This window comes from Aulonocara sp. 'chitande type north' Nkhata Bay, linkage group LG1 (assembly GCF_057382095.1).
Source record: "Aulonocara sp. 'chitande type north' Nkhata Bay isolate Kocher_YH1m ecotype deep benthic linkage group LG1, A_spYH_male_GT1.1, whole genome shotgun sequence".
NCBI lineage: Eukaryota > Metazoa > Chordata > Actinopteri > Cichliformes > Cichlidae > Aulonocara > Aulonocara sp. 'chitande type north' Nkhata Bay.
Window position 1 is genome coordinate 3025914 of NC_141344.1, and position 25916 is coordinate 3051829.

The 25916-nt window shown below is 46.1% G+C and overlaps 3 protein-coding genes and 1 long non-coding RNA gene across 7 annotated transcripts in view; 2 read left to right on the forward strand and 2 right to left on the reverse strand.

Annotated features, from left to right (window-relative positions):
* Window positions 1-4352, forward strand: LOC147338499 (conserved oligomeric Golgi complex subunit 8-like). Its single transcript, XM_086297564.1, has 6 exons — window positions 1-54; window positions 311-681; window positions 1143-1350; window positions 1887-2711; window positions 2798-2966; window positions 3501-4352. Exons 1-6 carry the CDS (start codon window positions 1-3, stop codon window positions 3758-3760), a joined length of 1887 nt encoding a protein of 628 aa, XP_086153690.1. The 3' UTR covers window positions 3761-4352.
* LOC147338500 (RNA-binding protein NOB1-like) lies at window positions 354-9648 on the reverse strand. The gene is made up of 5 exons (XM_086295738.1): window positions 8264-9648; window positions 7405-7644; window positions 7165-7262; window positions 6212-6356; window positions 354-6072 (listed from the first exon to the last, which is right to left on the reverse strand). The coding sequence occupies exons 1-5, from the start codon at window positions 8495-8497 to the stop codon at window positions 5803-5805; spliced, it is 987 nt and encodes a 328-aa protein (XP_086151864.1). The 5' UTR covers window positions 8498-9648; the 3' UTR covers window positions 354-5802.
* On the forward strand, window positions 9593-12679 carry LOC147338501 (uncharacterized). The gene is made up of 2 exons (XR_015129919.1): window positions 9593-10843; window positions 11577-12679. It is a non-coding gene; the product is annotated as an uncharacterized LOC147338501 (long non-coding RNA).
* The window catches only part of LOC147338502 (katanin p80 WD40 repeat-containing subunit B1-like), a 19155-nt gene continuing 5573 nt past the window's right edge, over window positions 12335-25916 (reverse strand). For all 4 annotated transcript variants that reach the window (XM_086294462.1, XM_086294453.1, XM_086294514.1 and 1 more), the window contains 17 exons: window positions 23697-23814; window positions 23020-23120; window positions 22898-22939; window positions 22114-22197; window positions 21271-21386; window positions 20124-20195; window positions 19903-20053; window positions 19625-19818; window positions 19187-19335; window positions 18708-18758; window positions 18441-18505; window positions 18073-18135; window positions 17842-17991; window positions 17584-17660; window positions 16341-16415; window positions 15776-15892; window positions 12335-15015 (listed from right to left, as the gene is read on the reverse strand). In XM_086294462.1, coding sequence (XP_086150588.1) covers window positions 14874-15015; window positions 15776-15892; window positions 16341-16415; window positions 17584-17660; window positions 17842-17991; window positions 18073-18135; window positions 18441-18505; window positions 18708-18758; window positions 19187-19335; window positions 19625-19818; window positions 19903-20053; window positions 20124-20195; window positions 21271-21386; window positions 22114-22197; window positions 22898-22939; window positions 23020-23120; window positions 23697-23814 — 1767 coding nt within the window. In that variant the 3' untranslated portion in view covers window positions 12335-14873. The remainder of the gene's footprint in view (window positions 15016-15775; window positions 15893-16340; window positions 16416-17583; window positions 17661-17841; window positions 17992-18072; window positions 18136-18440; window positions 18506-18707; window positions 18759-19186; window positions 19336-19624; window positions 19819-19902; window positions 20054-20123; window positions 20196-21270; window positions 21387-22113; window positions 22198-22897; window positions 22940-23019; window positions 23121-23696; window positions 23815-25916) is intronic.

Consider the following 25916-nt stretch of genomic DNA (forward strand, 5'->3'; position numbering starts at 1 on the left):
ATGGTGTGGTGTCCCTTTAAGACACCCAAGTCGAGGGTTTATGGTGTCATCAGTGTGTGCCACTGCTCTCGCTCTCGGATTATGAGGACACGTGCCTTCACGCTCGTGCTTAACGAGGGACGGACTTATGTTTTCTTTTCCAGACCCTTTTTTTTGTTTTGTTTGCAACGCTTGGGTTGTATGAACGCTGGGCATTCTGTTGTTGAGCCGCAGCCGTTCAGCCGGGCTTTTATACGGTTGCTGAAGAATGCGTATTAAAGAACCACCGTGGATTACTGATACCAGCGTGGGTGTGTATCCTTCCGCCTAGCCTGCTAGGTGTTTTGCCGCCTCTTCTCAACCACACAACACAACCCAACGTTACAACGTGGAGGATGAGAGCATCCTGGCGTCCATCTTTAAGGACAGCTTCCCGGACAGCTGGAGGGACAACCCGGACTTCGCGGCCTACCTGTCGGAGCTCAGCTCCTTCGGGGTGGAGAAGCTGGGTCGGGAGCCGGAGAGGCTGGCGGAGGAGCGGGCTCAGATCCTGCAGCAGACCCGGGAGCTGGCCTTCTCCAACTACCAGACCTTCATCCGCACCGCCGACTGCACCGAGCACATCTACCGGGACTTCGGGCGGGTGGAGAGCAGCGTGTCCCGGCTGCTGGACAAGCTGCCCCGCTTCGGAGAGAATTGCAGGTCGGTGGCTCCCTGTGGAGGGGATGTCAGCAGGAGGAAACTGGGGTCTATAAAAGTGTCATCATTTACTGTTAGGTTAATAAAAACTTTAGATATTTTTTAAAAAGCACACAGGATGAACTGATCAAGGAGAGAGATGCAGATTATTATTATTGTAGCTCACTGTAGGATCACAAAGTGAATAACTTAGTTATTTTCTTAGGAATATGCCACAGAAGGTGAATTGACTGGGAATAAAACAGCAGCAGATTAATTTCCCTTGAGCTGGCTCGTCAGCCTCCTTTCAGAATAAAAAACAGGCAGCCAGACTTTAGCCACAACCAGAACAAAACTACAGACTGGGAACATTAATGAAAGATAATAAAAGGTTCTTAGAGCTATAAAGTGTTACGTGTTACACATAGTTGTGTTTTTGCTGTTGTGCTGTCTCTCTGAGCTTTGGGGGCTCATTTTGTTTTCAGGCACTTCATGAAAGAGGCGGAGGAGATCGGAGCAAGCCGCCGGATGAACAGCCTCACTCTGAACCGCCACACGGAGATCCTGGAGATTCTGGAGATTCCTCAGCTCATGGACACCTGCGTCCGCAACGGCTACTACGAAGAGGCTCTGGAGCTGGCGGCATACGTGAAGAGGCTGGAGAAGAAACACTCGTCGCTGCCCGTCATCCAGGTGAGTCCAGACCAGGCTGACCAAAAAGCGGGTGTGTTTGGGGTTTTTTTACTGCCTGAATGAAACTCTAAATGTTATTTAGGAAAATGAACTGTTAGGGCTAAATAAACGTTACTTTTCTTTGATTTTCTGTCGTGTGATGTTGGAGAAAAAATGTTCAAATAAACAATTACACGTGTGAAGAGAATTAAAGAGCTCAGGCTCCAGACCGCTCTGAATACTCAGTTTTCTTTTGTTACGTGCACAGCTAACAAGCTCTGGGTGTTGCCCCTCAGCAGGCTTCCAGGTGTTGGCCAGCTGGAATAAAGCAGGCTTTCAGAGAAGGTGAAAAAGCTAAAATGTGACTGCGGGAGGTTGTTGATGGGGCTCAGGTTCAGGTACAGGCTGGAAATCGCTAGTTTAAACTCTAAATTGACAAAAACTGGAGAAAAACAGTTGAGAAACTTTCTCTTTGCTGAGATATAAAACAGAAAAGGTCACTGTGGAGAACATCTAATGTTTCGGCTCCTCTAACCTTTGACCTTCTCCATCTTTAGGGTATCGTGCGTGAAGTGCGTCAGTCGGCTCAGCTGATGCTCAACCAGCTGTTGCAGCAGCTCCGCAGCAACTCCCAGCTTCCCGTGTGCCTCCGCGTCATCGGTTACCTGCGGCGTATGGACGTGTTCACGGAGGCGGAGCTGCGGGTGAAGTTCCTGCAGGCTCGCAGCACTTGGCTGCACTCCATCCTCGCCGCCATCCCTGAAAACGATGCTTACTTTCACATCACCAAGACCATCGAGGCCTGCAGGGTGCACATGTTTGACATCATCACCCAGTACAGAGCCATCTTCTCTGACGAGGACCCGCTAGTGCCCCCCGCCGGTGGGCTCATGGCTGTGAACGAGGGCGCCATCTTCCACGGCTGGGTGGTGCACAAGGTGGCAGAGTTCCTGGAGACCTTAGAGAGGGACCTGCAGCGGGGTGTGGGCAGCCGCCTGGACTCCCTGCTGGGTCAGTGCATGTACTTCGGTTTGTCCTTCAGCAGGGTGGGGGCGGACTTCCGCGGGCAGCTGGCGCCCATGTTCCAGCGGGTGGCGGTGGACACGTTCCGCGGAGCCGTGAAGGAGGCGGTGGAAAAGTTCCAGGAGGACATGAACCTGTACACCCTCATCGCCCTGCCCTCAGTGCTGGCAGGGACCATCCCCGTCGTAGCCCCCGCCCCGCAGCCCGGCACCCTGCAGCCCCCAATGTCCCTGCTGGACTTCCAGCCGCTCGCCTGCTTTCTCAACAACATCCTGACCGCCTTCAACGACCTCCGCCTCTGCTGCCCCATCGGAGTGGTGGAGAATGTCACCAAATGCCTGGAGGAAGCCCTGAAGATGGTGAGCAGCTGGATCTTTGGTGTAATCTGGGTTAAAGTCAGACTGATGCTGGATTAACAGCTGCTGACGGTGTCGTTTTTTGTCAGGTGACCCGTCAGATTCTGGTGTTTCACCGGGCGGAGGAGACGGCCTTCAGCAGCCGGGAGAAGGAGCTGTTTATTCAGTTCTGCTGTGCGTACGCTGAAGACCTGCTGCCCTTCCTGAACCGCTGCCTGCAGGTCCTGTTTCCACCGGCTCAGCTCGCTCTCATCCTGGGTGAGGACTCGCAGCAACGTCTGAGTTTGTTTCTTCGTTTAAAACGGACGCGGTGATGCTGAAGACGTTTAACGACGGGCCTGGAAGTGAAGCCGTTATTCCAATAATGCGGTCTCAGTTTAAACTGTTGTCCTTGCGTTGTTGTTCTTGTTGGTCACCTTCGGTCTCGGGCTGGAAACCGCATGAACGTACATGGTAGACTGTACATAAAAGATGGGCGTAGCCACTGGGACATTTGTGAAACCATGGTCTGAATTTGGAGTAATGACCGCTTCAGCCTGTAGGGGGCACTAATAAAACCACAAAATCACCACACAAGCTTTTTTTGTGTAGTAAAGTTAAACTTTTGGTCCAATCAGTCAATGAGAAGAAAACTTCACAAAATTAGTTTAAAAGAGAAAAAAATCTTTAACCTCTTTTTCTTTTTTTGCCCTGGACTCTCTTCTCAAAGTTATTCTTTGTAATGGCTAAAATAGCTTAAGAAGTGCTGAGCAGCAGAGTTTGGTCTGAATCAAATCTGTTGTCTCTCCGCAGGTGTTCCTCCCACCCAGCTGCACAAGTACGGCCATCTGGGCTCCATCGACCTCGCCACAGTCCTCGAGCCTCTGGACTTCCTGCTTCCTCAGAAGGAGCCGCCGGTGCCAGAGGTCGACATTACGGCAGAATTGAGCAGCCTGACGTTTGACATGGAGCCCAAAGAACCGGCGCCGACCCCATCCGATGTCAGAGACTCCAAACCCGGAGCTGAACTGACAAAGACAGAGTTTAAAGAGCCGAAGCAGGACGAGGAGTGAAGGCGAGGAAACGCTGGCTCTAAACTGTATCCTGTGACGGACATCTGTCAAAACTGAAGCATTAAAATATTTTTATATATGTGAGAAAAAGGCTTTAATGGTGACATTTCTTCTCTTATTTAAAGGTTTACTCACTAACATAGAAGGAAAATAAGCAAATAGTTTAGTTTGCTTCTTTTTCCATCGATGATGGAGTCCACCTGATTTTAACTCTGCTCCCGGAGATCTTCAGCTCGTTCTCGTCCTTTAAGAAGGAAAAACTGAATGTTTGTGTTTTCCTGGTAACGTGTCAGAAATGTGAGAAAACCAAAAGTTTGGTTTATTATAGGAAAGTCCTGAAGGGCAGAAACTGACTCTGCATTTTCATCCAGCGTCGGCCTCATCTTTGAGCTTTTTCTGCTGAGGCAGCTGGGAGTTGTAGTCCGTCAGCTGGGAGTTGTAGTCCGTCAGCTGGGAGTTGTAGTCCGTCAGCTGTGTCTGATTTACATGGTGGGTTTGTTAAACTGTCTGGACACTTAAATCTTTCACTTTGATTCAAAGATTCATTGGAAATCAATAAAGATCAATTATATTGACGAGTCAGTCTCATGTTTAAAGGAGCGTACTGCAGTTTCTGCACAGTCACGGTCAGTCTGAGCTGATCTCCACCTGTCTGGAATATCTGAAGATAAACTCAAGGATCTCCACCTTCACAGATCTACAGGTGAGCACCTCGTGGACGCTACTTCCACCAACTAACAGCCTTACTACACCTGCCTGTTAGGTCTTATTTTCCTGTTTAAAAATATAAACCTTCCAGTGATCATGTTCTCCCTCTGCGTCGTGTTTGAATCGTTGGTTTTTGTGTAATTTTACTGTCAGACGGCGACGGGACAATTCAATGATGTAATGCTGTGTTACCATAGAAACACAGCATTTCTGGCACAACTTCAGTGACTCACAAGGTGCAACGAGAAGATAAAGGCATAAAAGGTCCAGCACTATGCGGCACACAGTGGTGTTACCGTTTAACCACACGCCAAAGCATGAAATTGTAATCAATAATAAAGTTTATTTATGTCGAACATGTGGCCCTCGGCCCCAGAGGCAGCCCACTGAAGGGTCACGTTTGGTCCGGCTTTACAAAGTGAAAACTGCAGAGAAGTCGGTTTGCGTTTTTCAGTGCAGGACCCCGACGTTACAGGACAGTTAGAAATGTTTCTCATGATGATGTTTTTATCATAAAGATGTAAAATACTGAAGATCAGCCATAAACACTGAGCTGGAAACTATAACGTAGTTCAAGCAGACTCGCTGTGAAAGGTTTCACTGCTCTCTAAAACAAATATTTTAATAAGAATATTACGTCTGGCAAAATTTGAAGGAAGGAGGATTTACACCTTAGTCGTTGTTTAAACCCTGAACCTGATGTGCACCTGCACGCTGTAGCCGTGTAACCCAGAGTGACCGTTATTGGTCCGTTCAGTACTGCCGTTTGCTCTTACAGATGTTCATCCACCTCTGCCATCCTTCATCTAATCGACTGGAGGAGAAACGTCTCCAGCAGCGAGTGTTTAGGAGCAGAGCTTTATTTCTTCCTTCTTCACTCACAGAAATCCTGATATGTAGCAGAATCTCTGTATCACGTCGCCGCCCTGCAGACCGAGCGCGCTCCTGCCTCTGTGGTGGAGGTAATGAGCAGAAACAGACACCGATGTGAAATTTCACACACTTTTAATGTATTTATTATTCTGGCTCGTTCCATAAGGGATGCTATGTAATCTGTAATAATCTGGAGCTGGTATTGTTAGAGTCACTCGTGCTGCCAGCAGTTAATTCGCCCGTGTGTCGCCGAGTGTCGACTTCCTCTGGCTGTCACGCGCGTCTCTTCTGCTTTGAACACCGTGTTTAGAGCTGTAGTTAATCCTCATGTCTTGGATGTCTGACTGTCCATGAACGCACCAGAAGACCTGGTGAGTTAATCTGTCGCACGTGAGCCGATGGATGATTTGGGAAATGACGGTCCGGTCCTTTAATTTAAACACGATGCATGCTCGCCATCTTTACTTCTTCTTGATGAACTTCCTGCGGGTGGCGTTGGGGTTGGCCCGCCTCCTGCCGCCGCCACACTGGCCGTCTCTGATCTGCAGGTTGGCGGCTCGGCTGTAGATGTCGTTCTCACAGAACGGCGACGCTCCGGCCACGTAGTCCGGGTTGAAGACATCGGTCTTCTGGCGAGCCTTCCGGGAGAGCCTCTGCTGGGGGAAGCGCTGGTCCTCCACCAGCTGGGGGTTGGTGGAGTGTTTCCCCCCCTGAGGCAGAGGCAGCGTGTGCTGAAACACAAGACGGCAGCGATCATGTTTAGGACGTTTAGACCCGACTCAGGCAGAACTGAAGCGGTCTGAAAAAACGATTTACGCTGCAGATGCGAACGCAGAGTCATTTTAGAAGTGATAAAACGCCGCGTCTCACCCGGAGCCCTCTGGGGTTCAACACTTTGGGGTTTTTGGAGAAATGCATCTGCATGCTGCCATCCTCGTTCACCGTCACCGCCAGCTTCTTCAGGGTTCTGTTCCCGCAGTGAGGACAGAAAGCTTTGTTCATGTCGCTCGTCGTCCTGGAATCGAAACATTTAACAGGTCAATGCTCCTGGACGGGCAACCCCTCGCTTTATTCTCCTTACAGCCTCTAAGAACAGGACAGGTCACTAACATCTGTCCGTCTGAGGAACATCTGTCCTCTCATGTTAGGTTTGTTCCAACCCTGCACTCCACGCTCCATCGTTCTGATCCACTTTAACATCTGTGCTTTTTCTTAAAGCAGGCGTGGGCGAACTCCAGGCCTCGAGGGCCGGAGTCCTGCAGGTTTTAGATCCAACACAGCTGATTTAAATGTCTAAATGACCTCCTCAACATGTCCTGAAGTTCTCCAGAAACCAGGTAATGAACTAATCATGTGATTCAGGTGTGTTGACCCAGGGTGAGATCTAAAACCTGCAGGACGCCGGCCCTCCCACCCCTGGTGTAGAGCCACTTTAATGGATTATATTCAGATTTTTACATGATGTTTTATTTTGACCTTATTTACATCTGTATCTCTGGAGCACCTTTATTATATTTTTCTATGTAAGCATCATTTTTACTGTGTTTTATTATTTTTATTTTAACCTACTCAAGCAGCAATTTAATACATTTATTTATTTATTTTATTCCTTTCATTGACTTTGTCCATTTTATTTATGTATTAATTTATCTTTATTCTTTTAATAAAGCAGTCCTGACATTTTCACTTGTTCAGCACCTTTATTCTACTCTTGATATAAATTTAAATGTTTTAAATGTCGTGTTTTGTATTTTTCGCTGGAACGGATTCGAGCTGCCTCCCTTTCAGCCTGAAGAGGTTTTGTTAACTTTGTTCGGACTCACTTGAAGCAGGCGTGACATCTCAGGATGTAGTTCCTCGCCTGCTTGATCAGCATCCCGTTCACAGAGAGAACGTGAAGTCCGATCTGAATGAGAACGTTCTGGGACACAGACAGCGAAAGCTTTTTGAAGTCCGGCGTAAAGCAGGAGAATATTTATTCACGCAGCGGTTTACTGAAACCATTCACACAAACCTTTAGACAGAAGGTGAAAAACAGCGAATGCACCGTCTGCATCCGTTACCTGCATGGCGAAGTCGGTGGTGAGACAGCCGACTTTGATGTCAGCTGGAGCCGTCCAATCAGCGGAGTCCATTTTCACCTCTTTGATGTTACCGGGAGTGATCCATCCTCCTCCATCGTCATCGTCCTCCTCGTCATCTTCGTCATCAGGCTCGTTCTCTTTGTCCTCGTCGTCCGATTGGCCCGCCGACGCCCTTTGCTCCGCCCTCTCCTCTGTCTGTGGTGATTCGTTGCCCTCTTTCTGTAAACAAACATCATCATCATCATCATCATCATCATCATCATCATCATCACTGCAGTCTGACAGGTGACAGAAGTTATGACTCAGTGAGAGATGTAAAATTCCTCCTTTGTCTCCTTGCTTCCTCTCACATGCATCCTTTCCTACGGGGAGATGTTGAGGAGGAAACCCCGTTTATCCCACGCCATCAACGTCAGGAACGTTTTCCACACGATTCACTATTTACACATTACAAGAATAAGACCTCAGATCACACTTGAACTACTTTTTCTCTTGAAATGTGCTGCAGGAGGTGGAGGTGGTGGGCATGCACATGAAGTTCAGAGGCTGCAACACAACAACAGAAATAAAAGGGTAATGCACTGATGCACTAGAGTCTGACTGGCGTGTGAAACCATGCAAACACAAAGACGCCTGCAGCCCTCAAAGTCTCATGGAGGCTCCTTTAAATATGAACGAGGTCTCCTGCAAACTGCAGCCGGTCACACTCAGCCACAAGCGCTCACTGAGGGGCTGAACCGAGGCTCAGAGGAACACAAAGGATTATTCTGAACTGTGAATCATGCAAAGCTGCTCTACGAGACTCCCAGCATGAAAACATTCTTCCCTTTCAACTCACCAGTAAACCCAGCAGCTCATCGCTGAAGGTCAGGAGCGGATCCCTCCAGAACAGAAAGCTGCTGAACTGGTCTCCGTCCGAAGTCGTCCGTGTGTCCGCTTGTTTCTGTCCGCCGCTCGATTTTAAACCCTCCGCTGGACCCTGACAGAGCAGCAGCGATAACACACATGCTGTGTTTACGTGCACAACCTGGAGACACAATCTCTTTTCCAACAACACGGCACCCAACTCCATTCATCCACCCATGCCTCCGTCCATCCATCCACCCATGCCTCCATCCATCTGTCTGTCCATCCATCCTTAGTGGCCGGGGAAAACAGATGTTCCTCTCTTCAGACATTTTCTCGGGAATTTCCACCCAGCTGCGAGCTTTAACCTCTCCAGTGTGTCCTGGTTCTGTCCTGGGTGAAACAGTTAACCTGCAGCGCTGCAGGTTTTCTGGTCGGACCCCCAAAGCACCCTAGCTGGCTCCCTTCAGTGTGGAGGACTAACAACCACTGCACGATGTTCCAAACCAGTTCCACATGTTTTCACAGGAAAAAACCCAGTAAAGACACAGCACCACAAAACCTCTGTGCTCAGAGGTGGAACCACGCCACTGGCTGTGGGAGGGGACAGACATTCACACATGCAGCTCACAGAGTCCGTCCTCCATGATTTTATTCTGTGGATGTTACTTTAAACTCTGCTTCTTTGGTCTTAGAACAGTCAGAATAATGGAGCTGGTTTCATCAGTGGCAGAGAGATTGTGTATGTGTTTGTAACAAAGGCAGCTCGGCTCGGTTTCTGAAGCTTCTCGCCTGTTTTCTACGATCGCTTTAAGACACGTTCACAGAGGAAAGGTTCTGAGCATTGAAACTATCTGTGCAAACACAGACGTCTGTGTCAGCAGAGGGATTTAAAACCCTCTGAGGAAGTCGTTACAGCGAGAGTCGGTGAGACTGTGAGGTCCAGGTGCTCCTCGTCCTCTCGCCACGGCATGAAGTCTCAGACCGTCACTTATCGTGCTTTTAATGTTTGTCGCATCAAAAATACAAAAGAATAGAAAAAGTCTGAGGAAATGAAGACGAGCTCCGAAACAACATCAGAACAAAGCTTAGCGTAAACAAAGCGTAAATAATAATAATGATGATAACTCCTGAACATCGCAGGTCTGAGCTGTAAGAGTGGAGGAGGAATTTTCCAGGAACGCCCGCTGTCAGTCTGTCCTCCTCCTTCTTCTTCTGTGTCCTCATTCTGTGGTCTGATTGGTTGGTTTGCAGACAGACAGGTAGACAGAGCCAGCCCATTGGTGGGGGACGGTGGGCAGGTAGGTGGGGGTGTATTCTGATTGGTGGACAGCTTGGCATGGAAGCTCTCAGCATGGCATGGTGCCCCCTCCCCCTGTCTCCTCCACCATCCATCTAATGCTCCTCACCTCTAACCACAGAATGTGTGTGTGTGTGTGTGTGTGTGTGTGTGTGTGTGTGTGTGTGTGTGTGTGTGTGTGTGTCGCCTGTTCGGCTGCTGGAGTCTTGTATTATCACTCATCAGCTTCTTTTGGAATTCAAGTCACCAGAAATTTACACGTTTGAGGTTTCATCTCATCCCAGGACAGAGAGGTGCAGGACGAGTTGGATAAATTAAAGATGAGAAATGATTCTTACATTAACATCTGGGAATAATAAAGAAGGTAAACGATGAAGGCACTGAGTGCAAAAGCAGCTTAAACCTGCATCCTTTCTGATGACCTGCAGGGGGCGACTCCTCAGTTTGAAAAAGAAGTGCTTTGAAAATATGATTTGTATCCCAGGTAAATACTTTCCTGGTGAGTTTATGGCCTCGGTTGCTCCTTTCAGGTCTTATCAGGTGTTTAATTTTTAAAATAAAGTTGTCTTTAGTGTCCAGAAGGACGGACGATAAACCCCACGTGACGATCTCCAGTTTCAGTCAGGTCTGGTTACAAAAAGCCATTATGGAGACGTAAAAGCACTCAGAGGCTTCGGAAGCAGCTGGAAGGTTTTTTATTTTATTTTTATAAAGCATTTAGTCCTTAATGGAGCGAGGCCAGCAGTGTGATCCCGTCTCTAATCCTCCTCCTCTCTGTGCTGCTCTCAGATGAAACTGATAAAAACACCTGCAGCTTTTTTTATTTACTCATATTTCTGAATCTGCAGCAGCTAAAACCAAACGAGCCGCCTCTCTCTGTTACGGTCTCGTGACGTCCGACTGTTGGTGGGTGTTTGAGTGCGCTGGTGTCCGGATAAATCCCGTCCCTCCCCCTCGCTGCTCTGTGGCCTGGCTGAGCGTCCTCGCTGATGAGCAGAGGATTGTGGGATTGCTTCCTTCCTTCCTTCCATGTCTGCACTGATAAATCTGAAAACACTGTTTGTGTCAGTTTGATAGGAACACTTCTGGTTGTTGCTCGTTCACACTGCAGTCAGGCTCAGTCTGAGGTTTCAGCCTCGGTAGATCGACTGACTCCTGCTGGTTTTTCTGGGACCACGTTTGACAGAAATGCTCGGTGAGAGATCGTATTGATTACCAGAAGCTAATTGAACAAATGTGACATGAAGACTTGGCCTCAGAGTCGATCTTCAGGTAACGTTAGCAAAGGTGCTGCTGTTTCCTGTATTAGCAGCGACCCGATGACTGTGGAGTAAAATCCTCCATGTTTCTGTGTTTTTGGTTAGAACAGGAAGTGTTATCATGAGGTTCTTGAACCATGACTGTAAAAAGCATGAAATTGGCCAGATTTAACTCTTTAACTTTAATTGTACGTTTCATGTAGAAGTTGGAGGAAGCCAGTGTGCTGAGCAAAGATCACGTCTGTCGGTGTTCAAACGCAGACGTGATCTTTGCTCAGGACACACAACTTATCTTTAAAAACACACCTGAATGATTCTTTGACTTGAAGATTTCTGTGGTGTAGATGGAGACTCTGCTCTGAGCACCAGTAATAATTCTCATCTAAAAAGTTTCCAGACTAAATTCCTGGTAAAAACTGGGAGGTGGTTTAAAAAAATGTCAGCGGTACACAAGAGAAATATTTAAAGCCAGTTTGTTTTCTTCTGAGCAGAGGTTAGTAAGGGCAGCACAGGTGTCTGTTTTATTTGTGGTCCGTGCAGAGGCGTTAGAGGAGAGTCTGCAGGAGCTGTCGGGATGCTTTGTAAACTGCTGACGAAGTCGCTTCACAGTGTAAGAACTTTGTGATCAGCTCTAGAAAGAGCGAAATGAAGAGAAACAACATGTTTTCACATTTATTGTCAGTAGTGTGGACATGGTGAGTTAAAGGGTCACATGACTGCTGGCTGACGCTCTCGTTTCTCTGCAGGACGACTGAAGCTGACGGCCTGACGGACGCCGCGCCGTCGCTGCAGGGTGTCAGCCAGCACCCTGAGGCCTCTGCTGCTCTTCCTGGATTTATTTCCTTCTTAGCCAACGACAGGAGCGGCAAAAGCGATCAAAGACCGATGGAAACTTTACAGGACAGGACGGTCTTAAATCTGGACAGACTGTTATGAGACGATGGCCAAACGTCTGGACTGCTGTGACGTCTGATATGAGCTGACAGGACTCGCGCTCCTCCGTCGGGACTCAAAAAAATCCTTATTAACCCTGAAATCAGTATCTGCTCTCCAATCAGTATTTCTCATTGTTTCTTTGTTGCACTTTAAACTTTTAGATCATTTTCTAACCCGAACGTGGCTGATGATGTGCATAGATGCATAATGTGTTTGTATATTTATGTTTGACATGCTTTAATTTTTTTCTTTTGGAGAATACGGGCACATGAATTTTTCCGTTTTTGTTTTTTTTGTGATCCAAATTTAATTTTTTTTGTCTCCATCTGTTTTTAATCTTTTTTTCTCTGCACCGTGTTCGATGGAGGATTTTCAGGCTGAAACCTTAAAGTGTACTTTTTTTCTTCATAAAGTTTAGATAAATTTTAAGGTTTTTTTTCATGTGTGTTGTGTTCCCATCTGTAGTTTCTGGAGGCTTTCCTCCTTTATCCAATCAGGGTACTCCACTGATCCCAAGCTGTCCAATAGGACGTGAGCAATACGAGGAAATCTGTACGTCGCGTCTCAGTCTTCTGCTCCGGTGGACGTTCCTTTTATTTCAAACTTCCTTCAGCTTGAAGAACAAAAAGACTCGAATCGTATCTAAACTCATTTCTTCTCTGTGTGCTTCTGCTGTCGTCTCTTCACCTGTTTGGAGAAAACAAAAACCTCCAGGAAGTCACTGGTGACCTTTGACCTGAGACAGAACACGTGTAGCTGTTGACTTGGTGCGAAGTGGACTGTTAGCTGTAGCTGTAGTAAACAGGAATGCTTAGAAACGCGATGAGCTGCTGTGTGTTGACCTGATGATCAAACTCTGCTTGCTGTTTTTGTTTTGTAATTACTTTTTAATAAACGCTCCAGAACAAACGCACACGTCGGCATCGTGTGGACACAAATATTTAAAAGAGCAGTAAAAAGGAGTGTTTGACACACCATCACTGTAGATTTGAAAATGACATGACCAAGAGGTGAGTTGAGTTAATCTAAAGAGCGTTAATAAAATGACTGAATTAACCACTTTTTTCCCCTAGCACCACTTTCAGACTCAAATAACTGGACAAACTGAGCTGAGTTTGTGATTAAACCTCATTTCCTGTCTATGCCTCCAATGTTCCCACACAGCTTAAATCACATTTAAGGATCGCATCAGTCAGGAAGGCTTTAGACAAAAGGTGAATGATCATTTCTACCTGCAGTAATTGGCTCCGACTTGATGTCACCTGTTGACACCTGCTCAGTTCCTCAGGCTGGCGGAATAGGAGAAGGTGGGCTGCAAAGCGGCTTGCAGGTGCAGAGATTTGTTTAGGATGTGTAGATTTGCCAGGGCTGTCACAGAGTTTGGCTCGACTGGATTAATTAATTTTGAGGTGCTTCAGGATGTTTCAGCTCTCACCCAAAAGACTTTACTCCTAACCGCTAACGGGGAGTCCCACGTATTTGACCCCTACTGGGGTTGTCCCCTTGGAGCTGGTCCTGGGAGTTTTCATGACTCATTGTAGACACGTGGTTAAGGTGCGAGTCTGGTTGGTTTGAGGAATCTGGTAGCTGATAGCTGGCACTTGGAAATAATTTCAGGTGGACACGGAGAGACCCAGGCGTTTAATCTCTAGTGTCAGCTGCTCTATCTATAGAGACGCCATCGTTCAGCGTCTAGATTTGAAAAAGTTTTTTAGATGTGAGACGGGAAAACCCTGAATGATCGGGAACCTACAGACTTGTTTTAATAATTCAATTCAATTTTATTTATAAAGCGTCAAATCACAGCAGTCCTCTCATTGGAAGAGAGCCAGAGAGAACTGAACTCAACCATGCTAACCTTCCCTCCTTTGCTTTAGCTGGCACTGGGTCTATCACCAACCCTCAGTTTGTGTTCAGGAAGTGAAAAGCATGATCAGCTGATTTGGGGTCAGCTGATCGACTCGACTGTTGAATATTCTGGGTCTTGGGTTGCTTTCACAGAACGTTTTTGGTTGTCCAGTCAATGATGCTGGAAATCTGTTTGTCCCAGTAATAAACACCGGTGACTCCGCCCACACGTCACACTCGGCTGTGTGCAGTTTTCAAACCTGTGCCAAGCTGTTATCTGTATTTCAGTCACATATTTTACTATTTTAAATAAATTGTAGTCGTTTACAGAAGCAAAAGAACAAAAACTGCCCAAACACTCATGACCTGACCGTACACTCAAGAAAAGATCTTCAAATATGAGTCAAAGTGGTCTTATGTTGTAGAAATAATGCTCGATCATGTCTTTCCACAAGCTTCCTGTGCAAATGTCTAATTCTTTACAGACTTAAATCTGTGAGCAGATCACCCGACATGACTTTCACACGCTTGGCTCTAAACTGATGTAGAAATGCATGTTGCATTTGAGGTCTGCAGGAAATCTGAGACAGAGCTTCTGGTGCATTCACGAGTCACTCTGAAGAGTACAGTAACTAACTTCATTTTGTCTTTATTTAAATAAACAGAGCTGTACATGAACACAGTGGAGAAAGTGAACAGTAGAAAAGTGAAAACGTGTGCACAGAGTCCGAGCTGGAGTTTGTTTTTGGCGTTTTTAAATCTGCGTCGCTGGTTTACGGGATTAAACATGGCAGATTCAAACGTTCGCATCAGAGCGGTTTGTCTCTGTCCGCTGATCTTTACTCCGCCTTTCATGAATCGCTCGTGTGGTGCAAACCTGTGAGCACTTTTTAAACATCCAAACCTCTGAAGGCACATTCCCGTCAGCGCCTCCATACGAGACCGAGACTCCTCCCCGATTCGAGTACCGACCCGCTCGTTTAGCAGCGGCGGTTTAATTTCTCGACTTCCTCTGAGTGTCACTTAACGTCTTCAACATTAAGGTCAAGGTCAAGGTCAAGGTCAGATTTATTTATATTTATATTTATTTATATAGCACATTTCCAAAGTGCTTAACAATAACAATAAAACTACAGTGTAATACAATAAATAATAAAACATTTCTTCTTCTGTGACGGAGGCCTCAGGAGAGAGTCGTGACAAAAGAAGGACACACAAAGTGCGGGGTCTTGGGAGTCAGCTGATCCACGGCGCCGCCCTCAGGGCGAGTCGTCGAGCGGCAACATGAGCAGCTGCAGCTCTTTGAAGGTGCTGCCGTGACGACCGACCTGCGTCGCCTTGTTCTTCACGATGTTGCTCAGGTTCTTCAGCTGCTCGCAGCACACTCGGCACTTCTGGTGTCTGGAAGCACAAAAACATCAGACGTTGGCGAGTCTGTCCGATTAAAATGGTTTTCCTTCAGTGATTGAACAAACCGCCACTGATGATGTGTTGCTATGAATTATGGGACATCTTTGCTCCAGTGTCTCGTCTGATTTACATCATCTCTGCACAAACCTTTATAAGAGAAACTGACTGTCGCTGGTTACAGTTCAATTCATTTTATTATGAAGGTTCCTGTCGTCTGAGTACTACAACCAAAGGTGGTTTAATGTTTCCTTTTTTACCTCCCTTGGAGGAGGAGACACTGAAGCATCCTTCATTCACAACAAATGCAGTGAGGCGCAGAATGAGTGCTGCCCCACCGCACTAACATGCTGCTCTCTCTGAAGCTCATCTCAGGAATAACGTCCGTTAACCTCAGCAGCCTGTGTTGCTGTTGGCGAGGACGCAGGCCCTCGCCAACAGCACAAAGGTGACACCTGCTGGACAAACAAACCTACTACAGTCACTAAAATACAGCTGTGGCTCCTGCAGATGCAGAGTGCAAAGAGGAGACCTGGAAGGGAAAAGCAGCCGGCTGAGGAGCGATTACAGCAGGAATCAAGTCTCTGGGTTCGAACACGTGTCAGACATCTTTAAAAACGTCCCACACAGAACGAGAGGTGGAGTCAGCCGAGGTTTGGGGCATTTCCTCCTCAGAGTAATCTGAGTAATCAGCAGATTGATTGACGGTGCTGCTAAATCAGTCAAGCAGCTGTTGGACAGATGTGAGACTCACCGCTCCTCTCGTGTGATGTCGACCCCGACGGACGGCGTGGCCTTTAGAGTGTCCGAGATCAGCGTCCAGAAGTGCTTCATGACGAGTTTCAGAGACGTGCAGCCGGTCTGTATGTAGCTGAGGAAACGCACAGAGAAGGAAGCTGATTGGATGATCGAATTACACGACATACCGACACACTGACGGCATCGGGGCAGGTTCAGGTTCAGGACGGGAGGAAGCGGAGATCTGCTCCACCTCCTGACAATCAAAGTACTCCGGGTGACCTCAGGTTACCAAACAGGAAGTGATCTTTCTTTTTACGTAAAATCCGAATTAGAGTTTTAAATTCACTTTGAGAAGACGAAATCATCTCTGATGCAACCCGAGCTGCCTCCCGGCAGTTCGTCTGAAGCATCATCAGAACTCATTTCTCTCGTTGTAATGGTGAAACCCACAAAGTCATCCGTCACACTTGATGAAAACGCCCACAAAGATGCTGACGTTGTTTTAAAACGTACCCTCTGCCGCTGAACGCTCGCGCGCCATCTCTGGACAACAGAAACTTTACCTCTGAGCCGCTCACCTCTCGTACTTGCTCTGCAGCAGTTTGTCGAGCTGAGGAAGGACGACCATGCACACGTCCAGCTTCCACAGAGATCTGGAACAGCAGCGCAACATCTGGTTTTATACGTTCATAAAGGTCAGCAACCCGCAAACAACTGCAGGTCAAACTCTTCAAAATGAAACTTAGAAGACAGATGCAATCAAATAAACAATAAAAACTTTTCAGTGATTGGAAACAGAACAGACTGAAAATAATAATAATAATAAAGCTGCGTAGAACGATTCGTCTGTCATCAATCGTCAGCTTCTGTCACTGTTTTTAGATTTTTTGGGTTAAACTAACAAAGAAAGGTTTTGTTTTTGAACTCCAGTGTAAATAAAGGTTTGTACTTGTATAAAATCAGAATTGTGTGTGTGTGTGTGTGTGTGTGTGTGTGTGTGTGTGTGTCTCCACGCGTGTGTGTGACATCTTTGTCAGGACAGGAAATTGGCATGCTACTATAATTGTGGGGACAAAATGGCCTATTGTTGCAGAATAAGCAGATTTCTTTGTGTCTTTAATTAAACAAGCGGCGCACAACTTTAGGCTCTACAGCATAGGTGTCAAACTCTGGCCCGTGGGCCAAATTTGGCCCACAGACTAATTACATTTGGCCCGCGAAGCCATACCAAATTACTATCAGAGCTGGCCTACTGGTATTATACAGCTAATATATATATTGTTTAGTATTAAGCTTTGCTTGTTCCATATTCAGTTTTTCAGCAAAACTTGTTTGAGTCCATAAGAAAAGATTCATTCTTATATCTGGAGGAAGATTTTTTTTTTTCAATAAATATTAACGTTAGCCCGCGACTTTGTTCCAGTTTTGAATTTTGGCCCACTGTGTATCTGAGTTTGACACCCCTGCTCTACAGTAATTAGTCATTTAACTTGACTGGATAGATGTGTGAAACTCTCCTCCCTGAGGAGCAGCCAAGCCAAGGTGTGACTTAGGGTTCTCACAAAGATGTAGAAACGGGTTTGTGTGTGTGAGTGTGTACCTGTTTAGACAGCTTTGTAGGACCGAAACTTGAAATGTTACTATACTTGTGGGGACCAACAGTCACCTGTGAGGACAAAGTGCCTGTCCCCACGAGCTTGAATGCATTATTGAGGCTCAAATCCTCAGGGTTACGAGTAGGCGTTCATTTTTCATGGTTCATGATGTCAATGAGATGTCCTCACTAAGATATGAAAACGAGTGTGTGTGTGTGAGACTCACGGCTGGGGGTTGATGATGTTCAGGATGTCCACGACTATGGACGGATCACTCATGGAGACGGCGGTGTCAAGAGCGATCTGCACACAAACAAAGAGCAGTTTGAAAATATTTTGATTGACACAAACGAACTGAAAACAAAACAATAAAAGAAGGAGCTGCATGAATGAGCTGCCCGGCTGTATCCGGGCAGAAGACCGCCAAACGGTCATGACCTTCTCACACACGTGCGAGCTGCTGGTACCGGTGTGTCAGCCTCACCTTGATGCCGTCTCGGGTCCACACCTCTCGGACCGTCTGCAGGTTCTTCAGTCGGCTGCTCAGCATCACACACATGGTCTCGTGACCCTTCTTCATCTGGGTCAGGGCCTCCTCGTCACTCAGGGCTCCAGATCTGTGGTTGGGTGAAGACTGACCGACCACACACGTTCAGCTTTATTCTCATCATCAAAGCTGTCGCGAGAATCTAAAAACACTGACGCGTGCACTCACGGGCAGGAAGTCGGCCACGTTCAGCCCGATGGTCTCGTGACCCTTCTTCATCTGGGTCAGGGCCTTATTACAAAATAATTTCTCACACATCATTTTAGTTGTTAATTTAGACTCATAAAACCTCTCATATAACCGCACTCAGACCAAAGTCACACAGCTGTTAAAGGTTTTAGATGGTTTTGAATTAAACCGATTTTCTGAAGACAAAGAAAAATCTTTAACTAAAGAAAGAGAAAACCGAGCGGCTGGAGGACTACTTTGTTGTAAACAGCAGGTATTTGAGCTCTGATAGGTTCGTTGCATTTATAGTCCGCTGTCCTAAGGCGTCCATGTTTCCACACAGACACACGGCTGCTGCGTTCACTGACCTGCTGTTTATCAGGATAATTAGACTTGATGTCCTTCAGCTGCTGGCTGATCGCCAAAATGGACTCTGAGCAGAAGAAGAAATCATCAGGAAACGACCCAGTAACCACAAAACAGGAGCTGAAACACCTCTGTCGTGTGTTTTTGTGTCGTGTGTTTTTCACTGTCGAACACGTGATTTATTGTTCGTGTTTCATCTATAAACTGAAACGTCGGAGGCGCGTCGTCTCCTGATGTCTCACAGAAACGTGAAGCTGTGCTGGACTCACCGTCCTCTGGAGGAGCGGGAAAAGGCTCCGACATCTTAGGAGGAGTGCGAGCTGGAAGAGAGGAGAACGAGGAGCTCAGACTGCAAAATAAATGTGACGACATGAAAACAAAAGAAGAAATGACGAGAGTGTCTTTGTCCTCATTAGGATGAATATTTTAAAAAGGCACAAAGAACCAATCAGATCCTCCCATCCTGTTTGGCTCTTACAGCGAGTAATGTTTACTCCTCTCACTTTTCAAATATGGCCTGCTTCTCAAAATCAGCCAGAGCAGAACTGATGGCGATGCTGCAGGTGGATCAACAGGTGAGGAAATAGAAGCTTTCGGGGAAACTAAACACAGATTTTGTTGGTGCAGTGTTGATTAAAGATGAACTCAGCGTCCTTTTCAATAGCAATATTTCACAGATCTCGTTGTATGTACGTATAACTGTATTCGTTATTCAACATCTGAGCTGCGATGCTCCGGGTCCACCTACAGATGGCGCTCTTTGGCTGGAAGATGGCCTTGTAGTCCTCGGCGTTGTGGATCTCAGCAGACGACAGCTTCTCGTCCGCCTCGTCCTCGCTAGGGCTCCGCCTCTCCCCTTCGGGGCTCCGCCTGTCAGACTCTGAACGGTGCTTCAACCTGATGACATCACAAACATTTGTTTGTTTGTTTTTAGAAGAAAAACTGCAAATTTTTTACTTTATTTACTTTTATTAAAGAATCTGGAAGCGAAACTTTTCCACTGAAGTCAAATAAGATTTTATATATATATATATATATATATATATATATATATATATATATATATATGACATGTGATCTGAGTGTTTGATGAATGAAACCAGTGGCTCATGTATAAAACTTTAAATCCAGGAGTCAGTACTTGCAGTATCTGGAGTATTTTCTCCTGTCTCTCAGTGTGCCGTACCTCTGCGATCTGCAGGTGGTCGTGGGTCTCTCGTAGTTCTTTCGCAGTGCCGCTCCTTTGGGGTCCTTCTTCGGCTCTGTGAGCGGCTGGTCGTCCTGGATGATCCCCTGGATCACGGCGCCACCGCTCTTCTTTACCCTCTTCAGATCGACCACGTAGGACGACACACTCGACAGCTGATGAGACACGCCGATCTGACATGTGGAGAAGGTGGAAGATTAAGATTACCTAAAACTTCTGCACAGTACTGTTACTGAGCGGTGGGCGGAGCTACACACCAGCTGCTGGTTGCAGATGGCGAGGTCAGACACCTTTCCCCAGCTCACCGGCACCGCGTCAAAGCAGCGGTCCGGTTCCCAGCCGAAGACCCGCAGCGAGTCCGTGGCGCCGCTGTACAGGCAGGAGCCATCTGGGCTAAAACATATACACCTGAAACCACAGGGACAGGGGTCAGAGGTCACATTCCAGTTACACCCTGCTGCAACGGGGAAAAACTCACCTGACCGGAGTCGTGTCGCCCTCCAACGAGCCGATCATCGTAAACTTCTCCAGATCCCACAGCTTGATGGTCCTGCAAGCACATGCAGAGTTCATACAGCTGCAGCTCATTAGAGACACCTGTAGGTGTTTTATAGTGTCAGGTGAAGACGCTACAACACGGCTGAGGAACAGGAAGAGACCTCCAACAGATCCACGGTCAGCAGTGACAAGTCAGTAAATGAGGAGAAAGAGAAAAGAGGAACGAAACACGAACAAAAGAGGGAGTGGAGGGCAAAGTGCACCTCTCAGTGCATCATGGGAAGTCCCCAGGAACCTGAGGGATGGTTAGGGTCGCCTAACCCAGCTCTAACTACAAGCTAAGCTAAAGACATTTTTATAATTAATTGAAGAAAGTATGTGTTTGAGTCACTTCTTATTCTCATAAATGAGAGTAAGATTTATTCCATCAATAAACTGTTTGAGATAAAAATGACCCTGCTCCCTGTTCTGTCACTAAAACAGGCCAAAACCTACAAAATGTCTCATTTCTTTGAAGTGACACATTCAAAGCTTTAACGGCTCCATCACGATCACATGACAATCGGAAAATCAGGCCACAAACTACAGCTTTGCTTGCTGGTGTAACTTATAAACTGTCTCTAACACCAGGTCGATGTCCTCAAATTAAACATAATAATCAATTTAAGTGATTCATGTTGGAATACTTATTTATACTTCATATGCAAAAATAAAGAAATGATTAAATACTGAGTGCATTTGCTGGTTGTGTTGGAGAAAGGATGAGTTATTATTTCCATTTTATTATATTTATATTATATTTCCTGTTTACTTTTAGTTATAAATGTATGATTTAGTGGCACATGCAGAGGACATGTAGAAGACACAGGACATGTATGTGAAAAAAAGTAAAAGAATTTCAGACTAAAAGAAATGTTACATTTTAAAAAATGCCACAAACAATCAAACTCAGCACCAAAATAAAATCTTGGCGGCACAGAGAGAGGACAACCTCGCGCAGCCTCTGAGCTTCATGAAACAGAAAAACTAAACGAGCCACAAAGTGTCACAAACACTGATTCCACTCATGAGTCGCTCCTTCAGCTCCGAGCTGCTGCGTCTCGGGCGCTCGGCCTGCGGCGACGTACCTGTCGGAGCTTCCGGAGGCCAGCAGGTACTCGTTGGGGTGGAACTGGACGATGTTGACGGCGGCGGTGTGAGATTTGAATTCCGTGATGGTTTTCCCCTGAGCCAGGTCCCACAGCTGATGGAGACAAGAGGACAGGGCTGAGGTCATCGAACAGGAAGAGAGCAGAGCTCACCTCCTTCAGCCAATCAGAATGAGCGATTTTATTACAGGATGCTGCCGGTTTGATGCTTTCACAGCATTTACAGAATAAACACATCATGTTCACACTTTTAAATTCCCAAGATGCTCTCAAACACCCGAACATCCGACCGCTGCAATTGAAATGAAACTTAATTCTAAACATCGATGAAATGTTAGCCTAACGAGTCGTTACACATCACCAGCTTATTACTTTATTTAAATAAATGTAACTGAACCTGGGTCAAGAAGTGTCCTGAAAACTATTTTAATAGAAAAGATGGATCTTAAAAATCCTAAAACACTGAAGTGATTCAACAGACGGACCTTTTAAAACCATTTTAAAATGTAGAAGAATCTAAAAATGTTGCGATTCAATCGCTCGTTTTATTTTATGGGAACACGTGACTACCAAACATGAACCAGGACCAGCTGGAACATTTTAACGTCTTCCAGCCTTTCTGCACAGTTTCCTGCTGCTGATGTTCTGCTTCACAGTTTACATTCACAGCATCGTGTAACTCCTGCAGGTTATAGTTACTCTGAAGGTTTCTCAGCATCTACTGTTACAGAGTCAGAGTTACCACAACATGTAAGTACCGGGAAAAACAATCCTTAAAATATATTTTTTACATTAAAGGTGAGACGTCAGATCAGGTCGTACCTTGACGGTGCAGTCGTCGCTCGCTGAAGCTAACCACTTCCCATCAGGACTGAAGGCCAAACTCCTCACAGCCTGAGTGTGACCCTGCAACACCAACACTGGTCAGATTTTTGCTATCGAGACTCATGTGAAGCTTTTATTTTGAAGGAAAGTAGAAGCTCTGAGCCTGGTTCTGGAGTTTTTCCTTCCCACTGTCGCCAAAGTGCTCATGGGAGGTCATATGATTGTTGGTTTTTCTCTGTATGTAGATCTTAAAGTATAAAGCGCATTGAGGTGACTGATGTTGTGATTTGGCGCTGCATAAACAAAATTAAATTGAAGTCTCTCAGTTCTTTTAAATGCAATAATCCGTTTACTGTAAGACTCCATAAAAGCTCCGACTGACACAGTTTAATCCGAATCATTCTGAGCGTCCTCGGCTTTGGCGCACAGTGACCACGTGTCTGTGTGTGTTTGTTTTGTATGTGATGGTACAACTGTGGAAAACAAGCATCAGAATGTAGAGCGGGGCTTAAACATCTGAAAAACATCAAAAATCTGTCAGAAACCTGAAAACAATCAGGATTTAGCTTTTCACACGGTGCTGTTTCCAGGTCAGATGAGGTCAACTCATTTGCATAAAAGATCAGATTCCACTGAAGCAAATGTCCACATCACACTTTGTTAGGTCACCACAGGTGTGTTTACCAAATCCACCTGCAGCCACTGTCCACCTGTTAGAAACGTGCACCTGGATTCGAGCAGGATATTAGGAGCCGGCCTGTCATCCTGAGCACAAACTTACCTTATATCTGAACACGTATCCTTTCCTCCGCAAGTCCCACAGCTGACAGCAGAAAAGAAGAGACATTTCATTAGAGCGGATTAAGACTTCAAAGATGTTCTCACACAGGAAAGCACGCCTACCTTAATGTTTGTGTCCATGGAGCTGGAGGCCAGGAAGTCTCCAAAGGGATGGAAGCCCAGGCTGGTGATGTTGGCTTTGTGTCCCATCAGAGTCCTTAAAACTGAGCACAGGAAGCAGCAGGGTCACCTCTTTGCATCTCTTTCTAACTAAGACCCAGCTTAGGTGCATTAAAACGCCTCCGCATGATGGGACGGACGATTATTCTGACTGCGGGGTACAACGTCCTCCGTTACAGCCTGAGACTGAACACTGAGGAAGCTGTATCAATTTTCAAAATAAGAGTAGATGGAAAAATACTACTAATAATAACATATACTCAATCAGACTGATGTACTATATTACAGAGGCTGACATCATGTGGTATGACGGATGTCCTGTGTCCTCGAGGCAGCAGAGGTGGAAGAGCTCATAGCTCAAACTTTGCACTCAGAAATTTAGAAAAAACTCACCACACTAATAAAAAAAAGCAAGTTGATTTTAACATGTTTCAGCTCTTTGTGTGTCATATTTCTAATCGACTGGTTCGCTCACTTCACTTCTCTTTGTCAGTGTGAACCTTACGCTGTCCACCGCTGATCTAAAGCACCTGTGCAGATAAATTACGCACACAGACAGTTTAGAGGCGGTGAAGCTTTGACTAAAAAGCCTCGTAGCCACAGAACAGACAGAGTCTTACTCTTGGCAGCCTCCAGGTCCCAGACTCGTATTGAACCTGACTGCGACCCGGCGGCGACCTGCTCCTCCGACACGTTGAAATGGATAGACTCCACTGGGTTCTTGTGACCAGTCAGACTCTGAGAGGAAACAGTCAGAACAGACATCATCACCTAAAACTGCACCTCGCTCCTTTCTCAAAAACTCAAAACACAGACTGTATATCAAAATGTTAGTGTTAGTGAAGCTGCTGAGGGACACCACGTCACCTGTCAATCACAAAATAAGCCCACCTTCATCTCCTGCTTTATCGTCCCCTGAACACTAATGGAAACCATCATTTCCAAAATGAGCTTCATCTTTTATTCAATAAGACCTGAAAACAGCGACTGAGACCATAAAGCCGTCAGGAAACTGTTTACTGAGCTCAGAGATCAGGTGAGGAGGCGGCTCGTTTTCTCACAGACTTCTATTCACAGTCAGAGGAGTCGCCCCCTGCTGGACATCCATGAAAAACGCAGGTTTAAGCTTCACTTTTCAGAATTCAAATCTACACCCATCCTTTATACAGGGAGTGCAGAATTTCAATGATTTATTTTTACCAGTGACACCAATATAACATCTCCACATTCACAAATATACATTTCTGACATTCAAAAACAAAACAAAAACAAATCAGCCACCAATATAGCCACCTTTCTTTGCAAGGACACTCAAAAGCCTGCCATCCATGGATTCTGTCAGTGTTTTGATCTGTTCACCATCAACATTGCGTGCAGCAGCAACCACAGCCTCCCAGACACTGTTCAGAGAGGTGTACTGTTTTCCCTCCTTGTAAATCTCACATTTGATGATGGACCACAGGTTCTCAATGGGGTTCAGATCAGGTGAACAAGGAGGCCATGTCATTAGTTTTTCTTCTTTTATACCCTTTCTTGCCAGCCACGCTGTGGAGTACTTGGACGCGTGTGATGGAGCATTGTCCTGCATGAAAATCATGTTTTTCTTGAAGGATGCAGACTTCTTCCTGTACCACTGCTTGAAGAAGGTGTCTTCCAGAAACTGGCAGTAGGACTGGGAGTTGAGCTTGACTCCATCCTCAACCCGAAAAGGCCCCACAAGCTCATCTTTGATGATACCAGCCCAAACCAGTACTCCACCTCCACCTTGCTGGCGTCTGAGTCGGACTGGAGCTCTCTGCCCTTTACCAATCCATCTGGCCCATCAAGACTCACTCTCATTTCATCAGTCCATAAAACCTTAGAAAAACCAGTCTTGAGATATTTCTTGGCCCAGTCTTGACGTTTCAGCTTGTGTGTCTTGTTCAGTGGTGGTCGTCTTTCAGCCTTTCTTACCTTGGCCATGTCTCTGAGTATTGCACACCTTGTGCTTTTGGGCACTCCAGTGATGTTGCAGCTCTGAAATATGGCCAAACTGGTGGCAAGTGGCATCTTGGCAGCTGCACGCTTGACTTTTCTCAGTTCATGGGCAGTTATTTTGCGCCTTGGTTTTTCCACACGCTTCTTGTGACCCTGTTGACTATTTTGAATGAAACGCTTGATTGTTCGATGATCACGCTTCAGAAGCTTTGCAGTTTTGAGACTGCTGCATCCCTCTGCAAGATATCTCACTATTTTTGACTTTTCTGAGCCTGTCAAGTCCTTCTTTTGACCCATTTTGCCAAAGGAAAGGACGTTGCCTAATAATTATGCACACCTGATATAGGGTGTTGATGTCATTAGACCACACCCCTTCTCATTACAGAGATGCACATCACCTAATATGCTTAATTGGTAGTAGGCTTTCAAGCCTATACAGCTTGGAGTAAGACAACATGCATGAAGAGGATGATGTGGACAAAATACTCATTTGCCTAATAATTCTGCACTCCCTGTATACAGTCTGCGCTCTGCCATGATGTGGTGCACTACACACAACGTAAGAGGTCAGGCAGGTTAGTTTAGTTGGAGGAAGATGGCGAGCAGTGGAGGGGAAACATGAGTCTGTTTAATTCCCATGGAGCGAACTCTGTTTTAATCATTTAACAATCAGAAATGAATCAATAATAAAGATAAAAGCGTGAGGTGGTGACAGGAGAGAGGCAGGTGTGGGCATCATGACCTGCAGACTGCAGAAGAGCAGTAGGTAAAGGATGGGTTCCTTTGAATCTGCTCATGTTTCAGGCCTAAAAAACCTCGACGGAAACCTTAAAAATTAGAAACCCATCGCATTTTGCATTGCG

What these genes read in the sequence shown, in the direction of transcription:
- LOC147338500 (XM_086295738.1), bottom strand. Translation starts at nt 8,497, where the DNA reads ATGGAGTTGGGTGCCGTGTTGTTGGAAAAGAGATTGTGTCTCCAGGTT. An exon ending in AGATGTCACGCCTGCTTCAA is followed by an intron (nt 6,357 to 7,164) that starts GTGAGTCCGAAC and finishes TTTCGATTCCAG; the next exon opens with GACGACGAGCGACATGAACA. An exon ending in TGAACCCCAGAGGGCTCCGG is followed by an intron (nt 6,073 to 6,211) that starts GTGAGACGCGGC and finishes CTTGTGTTTCAG; the next exon opens with CACACGCTGCCTCTGCCTCA.
- LOC147338499 (XM_086297564.1), top strand. Translation starts at nt 1, where the DNA reads ATGGTGTGGTGTCCCTTTAAGACACCCAAGTCGAGGGTTTATGGTGTC. An exon ending in TGGAGGAAGCCCTGAAGATG is followed by an intron (nt 2,712 to 2,797) that starts GTGAGCAGCTGG and finishes GTTTTTTGTCAG; the next exon opens with GTGACCCGTCAGATTCTGGT. An exon ending in TCAGCTCGCTCTCATCCTGG is followed by an intron (nt 2,967 to 3,500) that starts GTGAGGACTCGC and finishes GTCTCTCCGCAG; the next exon opens with GTGTTCCTCCCACCCAGCTG.